General features: G+C 42.7%; 1 protein-coding gene across 7 annotated transcripts in view; it reads right to left on the minus strand.

Annotated features, from left to right (window-relative positions):
* The window catches only part of CASP8 (caspase 8), a 51942-nt gene that overhangs the window by 4541 nt on the left and 34711 nt on the right, over positions 1–12690 (minus strand). For 5 of the 7 annotated variants that reach the window (XM_032754965.2, XM_032754968.2, XM_032754967.2 and 2 more), the window contains 5 exons: positions 9129–9234; positions 7895–8033; positions 7729–7773; positions 5690–5754; positions 3671–3812 (listed from right to left, as the gene is read on the minus strand). In XM_032754965.2, coding sequence (XP_032610856.1) covers positions 3671–3812; positions 5690–5754; positions 7729–7773; positions 7895–8033; positions 9129–9234 — 497 coding nt within the window. Of the gene's footprint in view, positions 1–3670; positions 3813–5689; positions 5755–7728; positions 7774–7894; positions 8034–9128; positions 9235–12690 lie in introns of those variants that run through there. The other 2 variants (XM_058439717.1, XM_058439732.1) reach the window with 2 other exon arrangements.

Here is a 12690-nt window from a genome sequence, read left to right on the forward strand (position 1 = left end):
TTCGTTCTTGGAAAGTTCCATTTCCCCTTTCTCTGTCCTTTCTTTCTGGAACTCTTATTGTCAAAAATTGGACATCCTTGATTTAGCTTCAAATTTTCTTATCTTTTGCTTCTATTTTCTATTTTTGTCTTTTTATCCTACTTTCTGAGACTTTATCTTCTACTTTATTGAATTTTTCATTTTGGTGCTCATATTTTTAATTTTCAAGGAGTCTTTCTCGTTCTGTCCCTTTTTCATAACATCTTGTTCTTTTATGGACCTTTAACTCTCTAAGAATACTAAATACCAATATTAAGCATTAAAAAAGGTTGCTTTTTTCTCAACATTATCTTTGTTTCATTCATATTCTGTTTCATGTTTTTCTTGTTGTTTGCATTGCCTCTCATTTATCTAATAATTTATTTATTTATTTGAGACGGAGTCTTGCTCTGTCACCCAGGCTGGAGTGCAGTGGTATGATCTCAGCTCACTGCAACTTCCACCTCCCAGGTTCAAGTGATTCTTCTGCCTCAGCCTCTGTAGTAGCTGGGATTACAGGCACCCGCCACCATGCCCGGCTAATTTTTGTATTTTTAGTAGAGATGGGGTTTCACCATGTTGGTCAGGCTGGTCTCGAACTCCTGACCTCAGGCGATTCGCCTGCCTCGACTTCCCAAAGTGCTGGGATTTACAGGCGTGAGCCACCGTACCCAGCTGCCTCTCTTTTGTATTAGAGCCTTTCTTCAAATGCCTGCTGACCTTTGGTTGTCCATTCATAAATTGACTAATTAGTCCATTAAAAAGTCGACTGAAAGCTCTGTGTTTGTGGATGTGGTTTGTTCACTGACGGACTTCATAGCAAGATGATTGGTTTGGGACCTGATCATTTCATTAGGAGACTTCCAGATGTCAGCTTTCAGCTTCTCCAGAGGTAAATCTGTATCTGCTGCCAGTGTCTTGGAACCAAGTTGGTTTAGAGGTCTGACTCCATGCCACCAGTAGGTTTTCTTCAGTCTCTGTGTTCAGTAAAATGCTTCATTGCTTCCTTTGCTGGGCCTGGCACACCAAAGTGTAGAGCCTCTCTGGTTCAGTTTTATGAGAAAACAAACTTCCTGTTCCTTATGATGGTAGAATAAGAATAGTTCCTGGCTCTATGAGAGGGAGGTATGAATCAGAGGATTGTATAGGCTTATATAGGCTTTCAAAGAATCTTCCTGTTTTCTGCTCATTGCCTCACCTACACTTTGTACCTCCAATTGCTGAATTTTTCCAGGATTCTGTGGGGTAAATAGGCTTGCCTCCTTTCTGTGTTCCCTTCTGTAATCAGTGAGGTTGTAGCTTTCTCTGTTAAGTCAATTACCTCTACTCTTTTTTTTCAACTCCCCCAAATTGTTGGAAACCTTTCATTAGCTATTGTCTCCATTCCTGTTCTCTTGATCCTTGTTGGATTATTCCTTTTTTATTCCTTCTCCAGCATTTTGTCCCTGTCAGCACATCAGAGCTAAACATAAGTCATCAGTCAAAAGACAGTCTCAGCCAGGCGCAGTGGCTCACACCTGTAATCCCAGCACTTTGGGAGGCCAAAGCGAATGGATCACCTGAGGTCAGGAGTTCAAGACCAGCCTGACCAACATGGTGAAACCCCATCTCTACTAAATACAATTAACTGGGTGTGGTAGCACATGCCTGTAATCCCAGCTACTTGGGAGGCTGAGGCAGGAGAATCACTTGAACCTGGGAGGCAGAGGTTGCAGTGAGCCAAGATCATGCTATTGCACTCCAGCCTGAGCAACAGAGTGAGACTCTGTCTCAAAAAAAAAAAAAAAAAAAAAATACAGTCTAGCATTAGGAATAGAAAAAAAATAACTGAAATGCAATAGGGCCTTGTTGATTTGGAAGCACTTTGGCAAGACTAATACAGTGTGTTGGTTCTGTGAAAAAAATTCTGATCCTTTGGAAATGTGGAATGTTGATTTAAAAAAAAATGACTGTAAAGCAAGTCTGAAGGCACTGAAGCAGGACAGAAGGGAGTCTCTCAGGAGAAATGACTTCTGCAGCTGGGTCTCCTGCTTTTACTCATTCAGCATTAAAACATAAGAACAGGAACAGAAAAAGCAGGACACACAGACTCGAATGCCTACCAGAGACTAGTCGATCATGGGACCATTATAAGTAAATGAACTGCCAGAAATAGAAGCAAATGTTACTTTAATAGAAATGTTTTAATTTTAAAAGAATATAAATCAAGGGTCCGAAATGTTTTTTCAATACCAAGCACATAATGACGAATGATGTAATCAATGGACTTAATCTCTGTGCCTTTTTAAAGGCTTAGATTTGCTTAAATAAACAAATCATATGTTAACAGGGACCAGGTATAGTGGCTCACACCTGTAATCCCAGCACTTTGGGAGGCCGAGCCAGGTGGATCACTTGAGGTCAGGAGTTCAAGACCAGCCTGGCTAATATGGCAAAACCCCCTCTCTACTAAAAATACAAAAATTAGCTGGGTGTGGTGGTGTGTGCCTGTAGTCCCAGCTACTTGGGAGGCTGAGGCAGGAGAATCACTTGAACCGGGGAGATGGAGGCTGCAGTGAGCTGAGATCGCACCACTGCACTCCAGCCTGGGCAACAGAGTGAGACTTTGTCTCAAAAAAAAAAAAAAGTTAATAGGGGCCATTACAGAGTCCTGATGATTATAATCAGTCTACATTAATTTTCTAAACTTACCTCCATTTGCAAAACAAATCAATAATTGATGTCATGCCTGATGAACACTATATTCAAAAGTTCTTTGATCAAATCAAAATTATTAATATCTCAATGGTGATAGGTGATTTTTATTTTTTGTTGTTGTAGTCACTTTTTATATTCACATACTACAAATTGTTTTTTCATTTAACTTGTAAGTTCTGATCTTAGCTTAAATTGGCTTAGCAAAAGAATTGCTAACCAGTTTAATATTTAATACTTGAAAATGTTATTTCTGTTAAGAACCCACAATTTCTGCTGCACTTAACAGCCCAACCTGTAAAAATGCAGCCTCTATAAAAGCTTTGATACCACAGCAATTTCATCACCTAATGCACTCCACAGAAGCACTATGCATTTAGCTGAATTCAAAACAAAGCTTATTACTGCTTTTCATTATGTCTTTAGTAAGATTTGATATTTTATATTTACACATACATTGCTTTTATTTAAAAAATTAATTTTAAAAAAAGCAAGAAACTGATAAATGTATAAGAATGTTCTTTTTTTTTTTTTTGAGACGGAGTCTCGCTCTGTCCCCCAGGCTGGAGTGCAGTGGCACAATCTCGGCTCACTGCAACCTCCGCCTCCTGGGTTCACGCCATTCTCCTGCCTCAGCCTCTCCGAGTAGCTGGGACTACAGGCGCCCGCCACCACGCCCGGCTAATTTTTTGTATTTTTTTTTAGTAGAGACGGGGTTTCACCGTGGTCTCGATCTCTTGACCTCGTGATCCGCCCGCCTCGGCCTCCCAAAGTGCTGGGATTACAAGCGTGAGCCACCGCGCCCGGCATAAGAATGTTCTTTACCTCCACAGGGAAATATGTTTAAATCCATTTTCTTGAAACGTGGCCCTTTTGGTATAGCTTTTGTTCTCTCCCTTTTGATTTAAAAAAAAGGCATAAGAAATATTTCACTTTTCTCTTTTGGGTTCTACTGTACCTGCATCCAAGTGTGTTCCATTCCTGTCCCTAATGCTGTGAAGTTTGGGCACTTTCTCCCGTGCTTTTGTAAAATCGTAATTGTTGATGATCAGACAGTATCCTCGAGGTTTGCTTTTCATTTGGTAAACTTTGTCCAAAGTCTGGAAAACAAAAACCCAACCCAGGAGCTGACTCTGTGGGTTAAACACTAGAGATGTAAACAAACAACTCCCTAGTACGAGGACGTGCTTTCCATTGCACCACCCCAACTTGGGGTCGTTTCCTTGAAGAACTAGTTTCTACCTATTTCCTTCACACAGGACCCCTCAGACTGCTGCCCCATTGTTGTAAAGTCAGTGTCCCAATACCTGGGCCTCCTGAGCACTTTGCACATATATTAATATTGTTGTCATCATATTGTATTATTGTTTGTTCTAATTTCTGCTTCCCATACTATACAGAAGACTCCTTGAGGTTGATAACATCTGTGCCAGGGACTACGGTGTATTAACTTGTGAGAGCTCAATCAAGAGTCACTGAATGAATGAATGTCTTTGGCTGCCCCCACGCCATGACTTGTGATTCTCTTGACTGTCTACTGAACTCATCTGTGCTTCATGGCTAACAGCTGAGGGTCTCCCATTCATGCATTGCACAGTGTGGTCCCAGGATTTTAAAGGTGATGGCTTAACCCAGCTCTCAGGACCACGGTGGCTGCTGGGAAGAGATGGGCTGGTCAGGGAGGTCCTGGCTACACTGTAGGTTATGGTATTCAAACTGTAGTACCTGATAGTACTGGCCAGGGATGGCCCTGTGTCCTATTCATTCTCCTAGGGCTGTTTCAGTGCTGAGATACTCAGCATTTAGTTGGAGGTCTGAGTAGCCCCTTGAGGTGGAGAAAAGGATTCCAGGCTAGGAAGCCCAATTCCTGCCTCAACTTCACCTTATGACTTTGGGCAAGTAACCTGTTATCTTAATATGTTAACTCTAAGATATTAAATATTTGATTAAGTTTGTACCAAGTATGTTAAGTTTTTATTATTTACTGTTAAGTGTTCTAAGTATTTGTTAAGCATATTAAGTGTATTTACTGAGATATTAAGACACCAAGATTTGGCCAGGCACAGTGGCTAGTACCTATAATCTCAGACTTTGGGAGGCCAAGGCAGGAGGATTGCTTGAGGCCAGGAGTTCAAGACCTGGCTTGGCAACGTAGCAAGACCTCTGTCTCAATAAAACATTAAAAAAGGAAAAAGATACTAAGATTTACTAAAATATTAAGACAGTGTTTTTAGCTGTTCAGTGGGGACAATGCTTGTAGCATGCTATACTGTTTAGAAAGTACCACACTACTTGGGTTAATCCTTGACTTTCAGATGAAAGAGGTCTGGTAATTTTCTCAGGAGCCCACACTAGTGAATAATCTCTCTCAAGCCTACTTCAGATATTCAGGATTTCCTCTTCCTCCTCCCGTGAGGAGGAGCAAATGGGCTAATAAGTCAGGATGTATTTGGTGGATTATTGGTTACATAAAGAGAAGTTATTATGCCTAAAAAGTACATGTTTCTGCTGGTTCACTGAGATGGCTAGATTATGAGAGTTTGCTGCTTACACCTAATCACAAAGGAGAAGCATTTTTGAAACGTTAAGCTAAAGGAAAAGGCTTTGCTTTTTCCATTCCTGCTAGACTCTTTCTCCAAACCACTCCCCCATCCAGGCTGGCACGGCTGCTAGAAGATTTGGTAGGAGGCTTCTTACCCCCTCCACCCTCCAACTATTCCAGTATCTTCATCTCGGGTCTTAAAATAAAATTCAAATGCATAGAAAACTGAAGGAGTCACATTTTAAAAATTAAGTCATATTTTTAACTTGTTTTTTTTGTTAATTTTTTCTACAGTTCTCAAAATTTTCAGTAAGTTTCTGCCCCTTATCAGTTTATCTGGCAGCAAAAAAAAAAAAAAAAAAAAAAAAAGCTAACAAATTAAATAACTAGAATCTCTAATGTAAAAAGAAAAAGGATTTGGAGGTTTCCATCTACCTGTGATTCACTATCCTGTTCTCTTGGAGAGTCCGAGATTGTCATTACCCCACACAACTCCTCCACTGCAAACAACGAAGAGACACATCTAGAATGAGACATGGCAGGAAAGGTACACTGGTAATGAAATATGTAGCACATAGGACAACATAAGGTCTTTTTTAAGATGAAAATTCAAGCTGGGCACAGTGGCTCAATGGGCACAAGTGGGCACAATGCCTGTAATCCCAGCACTTTGGGAGGCCAAGATGGGCAGATCACTTGAGGTCAGGAGTTCGAGACCAGCCTGGCCAACGTGGTGAAATCCTGTCTCTACGAAAAGTACAAAAAAATTAGCCAGGCGTGGTGGTAGGCACCTGTAGTCCCAGCTACTCAGGAGGCTGAGGCAGGAGAATCACTTGAACTTGGGAGGCAGTGGTTGCAGTGAGCTGAGATCGCACCACTGCACTCCAGCCTGGGCGACAGAGTGAGACTCTGTCTCAAATAAATAAATGAAATGAAATGAAAATTCACAGACTGCCATGAATATAATCTCCTTTCAAGCCAGAGAGATTCTGCAAGCAGGGCAATTAACATGCTTCTGGAAACACAAGATCAAGTTGTCTCCTCGCCAAAGAGAAAAGCATACCAAGAAATGCCATAATTTTATATTGCTCCACATGGCCAGGTTGAATTTTTGTGGTATTTGTGAGATGCTCATTAATAAAGCCACTAGCTCAGGATGAATTAATGATTTAGTACTTTACTCCTTAAAGTATTCTTAAGGCCTTGGGCTCAGCAGGCAGAGGGGAAAGGGAAGGACAGCCTGCATAGACATTAATCTTTAAAATACATTTGAGTGATCCAAAACGTATTTTACACACACACACACCACAAAGAGCCGAGGTAAAAATACAATAAAAATATTCATATTAATATGAATGGAGTGATGGCATTCTTGGACTTGTAAAAATTTCTCTGAATTTAAAATCATCTTTAATTAGTATATATAATTTTTCTAATCAGAAAGAATACTTTATTAATTGCCTATAGTCCCAGCACTTTGGGAGGCCCAGGTAGGTGGATGGCTTGAGCTCAGGAGTTCAAGATCAGCCTGGGCAACATAGCGAAACCCCATCTCTACAAGACATACAAAAATTAGCCGGGCATGGTGGCTTGTGCCTGTGGTCCCAGCTACTCAGGGGGTTGAGGCAAGAGGATCATTTGAGTCTGGGAGGTCGAGGCTGTGGTGAGCCAAGATTGCACCACTGCATTCCAGCCTGGGGGACAAAGTAAGACACTGTCTCAAAAAAAAAAAAAAAGAATATTTGATTAATCAAAATTTTGAAGGAGATCGTTGAGAGCTCTCTCTCTTGGTTCAGCCTCGCTTACCAGGTAGAAAAAGTGAAAGGAAGTTGAAAGGAGTGACTTAGTGTAGAAGGTGTTGAAAGAGGAAGTGACTTAACCAAGAAAATTATGAAACATAATTTAAATCCAGCTACTCAGTGCATAACATGAGCAGCACGTCAAGGAGAAAAAAAAAAGCCACATAGAAAAAATGATGTTAAATTACTTATTACTGACTAACTCTGCACCTATTTCAAACTTGCCAGCCTGGGCTGCAGGTCTTAGGAGAGCAGGTGCGGCCGGACGCAGTGGCTCATGCCTGTAATCCCAGCACTTTGGGAGGCCAAGGCAGGTGGATCACCTGAGATCAGGAGTTTGAGACTAGCCAGGCCAATATGGTAAAACCCCATCTCTAATAAAAATACAAAATTAGCCAGACGTGGTGGTGCGCGCACCTGTAATCCCAGCTTCTCAGGAGGCTGAGGCAGGAGAATTGCTTGAACCTGGGAGGCGGAGGTTGCAGTGAGCCGAGATGGTGCCACTGCTCTCTAGCCTGGGAAACAAAGTAAAACTGTCTCAAAAAAAAAAAAAAGAAAAGAAAAAGTAGAGCAGGCACGTTAAGACGTGCATGTGGTAGAAGGCTGTGGGGAGGACACACGCAGGTACCAGAGAGTAAATTAACTAAATCTTGAAACTGTATCTCCAAGTATTACCATTTGAAAATTCATCAGGATTTCCTTCAAGGCTGCTGCTTCTCTCTGAATTAAAAGGGGAAACCCCAAACAATATTTGATTAGAAACAACTGTGATATGGAGCGATTTGTCAGTTTCAATTTTAGAGTAGGTTTTGCCGATTCCCGGCTGTCAGGTTGTTTCTACCTCTGCTGAATTCTTCATAGTTGTTGATTATCTTCAGCAGGCTCTTGTTGATTTGGGCACAGACTCTTTTCAGGATGTCCAACTTTCCTTCTCCCAGGATGACCCTTTTCTCCATCTCTATGAAAATATCCAGCAGGTTCTAAGAGGAGGAGAAATAAAGTTGGGAATCTGGATTGAGCCCTACTGGTTTTTAGATTAGATTTTTTTTTTTTAACTTCTACTTTCTCCAACCAAGGACCGGCCCTTGCTTCCCAAGTTTCTGACAGTTTCTGCTGGTCTCTCACAGCCAGCAGGCTACCAGAGAAGCGATTCCATGTTTTCTGGCCCAGAAGGACAGAAATGAGAGGATAAAGGAGAAGCCATGTCAGACGTCACCCAGTCCCCAGGCCCTGTGCTCAAATCTCCTGCGAATGCATTACTTGGGGACTGTGAAACAACCTGAGACAGCAGCCCGGTCATCATGGTGACACCCTGGGGACGGCCTCACCCCCAGCATTGCCTCTCCAGACCTGAGTACATACAGACACACAGAAACACACATACACACAGACACCACATGCACATACACACACAGATACAACACACACAGAGTATACTCAGTGATACACACACAGGGGCATAAATACAATACACACTACACAACACACAGACACACATACCACACAGAGAACACACACACACAGACACAGAGATACACAGACACACACACCACTTATAGAGACACACAGAGATACATCACACACAAATACAGACACACACTATACACAGAGAAAGGCACACACAGACACAGAGATACACATACAACACAGACATGCAAAACACACACAGAGACACACAACACAGAGACACAAAACACAGACACACAACACACAGACACAATATACACACAGAGTTTCAGGTCCCAGGTTGTTTCGGGGACTGCAGAAGTGGAGGAAGTGTCTCGGACCCACTGCTGTCTTTCCCAGCTCTGCCGGGTCTCAGGCTGGGCTGCATCTGCACAACCAGCCTCCTTCTCCCGGCCTCTGACTCTTCCTTGCTCCCAATAGTTAGCATGAGCCGCACTTCAGTCTAAAGGAATCACATCTGTAACACTCGTGCTGACAACTTTCTTCTTCTAGTTAAAAAGTTAGAATCCAGGTTGCTTTTACCAAAATACCCCCTCTCTTTGGTCTCAGAAATGCTCCCTGGCTAACCAAGTCTCAGGACTAAATCTCAGTAAGATACCAGGTCTTACCATGTCATCATCCAGTTTGCATTTGGAGATTTCCTTTTGCAAAAGAAACTTAAAAGACTTCAATTCTGATCTGCTCACTTCTTCTGAAATCTGATACAGCATGACCCTGTGGTGGGACATGGAGAGATTTTAGAAATCTTTTCCCAAATAATTTCCCACTTGATATATGGAGTCACGGTGGGCTTGATTCCAAAGGCCTCCCTTCAACATAAAGCCAGTTAATGGCATGGTTTATGAGTTGAGCCCTTGGAAAGAGGCTGGTGTACTGACACAGAAGTCTACTGGCTCCTCCCCGACTTTCCCACCCTTAACAATTTAAAGTTCTATCAACTTTTCTTTCAGTTTATTTCAGTTAGGTAAATCTTGTTTTCCTTTTTTTTTTTCTGTAAAATCAAGATTTTGTTGCAATAGAAAAAAGCTTTGCCTTTTGGAAATTATGCTTTTCAAAATGCACATTGGCTCATGACTTCCCTAATCAAAACTGGTCAGTATTCTCCCAGTCGTTATCTTCAGTAAGAAGGCCAAGCATTCGGTTCTGGAATACAAAGTCTCCGAATACATCCCCATCACAGACCAGACAGCAAACACTAAAGGACCTGAAGCCAAACACACTCAGCTGCCCTCCCCTCGCCCCTTTCCGCGGTGCCCCTACACTCCATCCCCTTGTCTATCTGCACACGCCCATCCACGAACAATCAGCTCAAGCATTGCCTGAGCATCCTCAAAGCTGCATTCACTCTATTATGACTTAGTAACCCCAAAAGGATAACATGCATAATTGTCTGTTGGTCTGGTGCAGTGGTTCATGCCTCTAATTCCAGCGCATTAGGAGGCCAAGGCAGGAAGAGAATCACTTGAGCCCAGGGGTTTGAGACCAGCCTGGGAAACATAGCAAGACCCCATCTCTACCAAAAATATTTAAAAATTAGCCGGGTGTGGTGGCATGCACCTGTGGTCGCAGCTACTCCAGAAGCCGAGGTGAGAGGATCACTTCAGCCCAGGAGGTTGAGGCTGCAGTGAGCTGTGATCATGCCACCACACTAAAAATAAAAATAAAAAAGAACTGTCTGTTTAGAAACTGTTCAAGTCCCCTAATGGCCAGGTCCGTACCCTTTTTATTTTCATAAACCCAGAGGGTTGTGAGGTGCAATGTTTGAGTGCTGCGGACCCAGGCTACTGGTGTTGGAGCCTTGGTTCCACCATCTTTGAGCAGCGTTAACTTTAGACATGTTACACATTTTTTCCTCGTCCATAGACTGAAGATAATTATCCGTAACCACATCACAGGAAGGTGTCGAGGGTTACACAAATAAGTTTATGTGAAGTACTTAAACCAATCTTTGGCAACACACTAAGTGCTGAATGAGTGATACGTGTTACTATTTCCTAATCTATGCCTATCACATTTACGTGATAGACACATTTAGGCTGGCACATTTAGGCTGTTGGAATATGCTTGTCGAATAGGTGAACACAGGAATGTTTTAGAAGTCAGCAAACCCAGGCCGGGCGCGGTGGCTCACGCTTGTAATCCCAGCACTTTGGGAGGCCGAGGCGGGCGGATCACGAGGTCAGGAGATCGAGACCACGGTGAAACCCCATCTCTACTAAAAATACAAAAAAAAAATTAGCCGGGCGTGGTGGCGGGCGCCTGTAGTCCCAGCTACTCGGAGAAGCTGAGGCAGGAGAATGGCGTGAACCCGGGAGGCAGAGCTTGCAGTGAGCCGAGATGGTGCCACTGCACTCCAGCCTGGGCGACAGAGCGAGACTCCGTCTCAAAAAAAAAAAAAAAAAAAGAAGTCAGCAAACCTTTCAATACTATGGTGTAAAGGAAAATAATTTTAATACAAAAACATGTTGACTTTAAAATTTAATTAGAAAAGTAAAACTCTGAAAATGAAAATGGCATAGAAACAGAAATTACTCAGTATTACCATCTGCCTTATCCTCCTTCTCCTGGACTCTCTACCCTAGAAGTGTTTATCTAAAGCTTTCAGTTTGGCCAAAATTGGATCTAATCCAAAGCTACTCTGACTCACCTTTATTACAAGGTATTTACCCTTTTGCTTTCCTCATTATTGAAGGCTACAGGCTTTCTTGTGCCATCACTGTTTAGTAATGAACCTGAATAGTTTATAAGTTACTTATTTTATAGGTAGCAATTATAACTGGAAAATAAAATGTCTAGTGTTTTCTTATAATGGTAAGTGGCCACCCTAGCGTATTTATTAGCTCCTGGCTAGTATTCAATGATAATGAACAAGCAGTAAGTCAGGATTGCACTGACCCTTTTATCTCTAAGCCAATACATTAAAGATTTTAAGAGAGATCCTGCCTTATTAATAGATGATCGATCCTCCACCAGAAAGGTACGGATTGTGTCTGGCACTGGCTGTTTGCTTCAGCCCAGCTCACGCGGCAGAAGTGGAACCTTCAAAGGACCAAGATGGTGGGCACAAGATGAGACCCCATCGGCTTTCCTAGTTCTGGGGCTGTGGGTTTTTAGGACTAACTGGTGCCTTAATGAATAAGTTCCTTATGAAGACTTCACAATGCTAATAAACCAAAGCTATCTAGTATACTTGTTGAATAGTGTTCTCCCTTCTTCCCCAAAATTCATGTCGACCTGGAATATGAGAATGCGACCTTATGTGGACACAGGACATTTGCAGATAAAATCTCATTAAGATGAGGTCATGCTGGCCAGGCGCAGTGGCTCATGCCCATAATCCCAGAACTTGGGAGGCCGAGGTGGGCAGATCGCATGAGCCCAGGAGTTCAAGACTAGCCTGGGCAACATTTCGAAACCCCATCTCTACAAAAAATACAAAAATTAGCCAGACGTGGTGGCAGGTGCCTGTAGTCCCAGCTACTCAGGAGGCTGAGGTGAGAGGATTGCTTCAACCCAGGAGGCAGAGGTTGCAGTGACCTGAGATCATGCCACTGCACTCCAGCTTGGGCCATGTAGTGAGACTGTCACACACACACACACACACACACACACACACACACACACACACACACACAACACACACACACACACACACACACACACACACACACACACACACACAAAGATGAGACCATACTGGATTAGGGTTGGCCCTAATTCCTAATCCAGTGACTGTCTCCTTATAAGAGGGAGATTTAGACACAGAGAAGGGAACATAGGCAGAGACCGCTGTGCCTCATCTGTAAGACAAGGAGCACTGAGGAGTCCTGCACCCACCAGAAGCAGGGAAAGGCATGAAAAAGATTCTTCCTCGGAGCCTCTTAAAGGGAACCAACACTGTTGGCATCTTGATTTCTGACTCAGGCCTCCAGAACTATGAAAATACATTTTAAAAACTGTTTTAAACCTGCTAGTTTGTGTTACTTTGTTACAGCAGCCCTAGGAAACTTATACACCCAGAATATCTCTTTCTTTTTTTTTTTTTTGAGACAGAGTTTCACTCTTGTTGCCCAGGCTGGAGTGCAATGGCACGATCTCAGCTTACTGCAACCTCCACCTCCTGGGTTCAAGCAATTCTCCTGCCTCAGCCTCCCAAGTAGCTGGGATTAC

Source organism: Hylobates moloch, unplaced genomic scaffold (assembly GCF_009828535.3).
Source record: "Hylobates moloch isolate HMO894 unplaced genomic scaffold, HMol_V3 SCAFFOLD_1, whole genome shotgun sequence".
In the NCBI taxonomy this organism is placed as follows: domain Eukaryota; kingdom Metazoa; phylum Chordata; class Mammalia; order Primates; family Hylobatidae; genus Hylobates; species Hylobates moloch.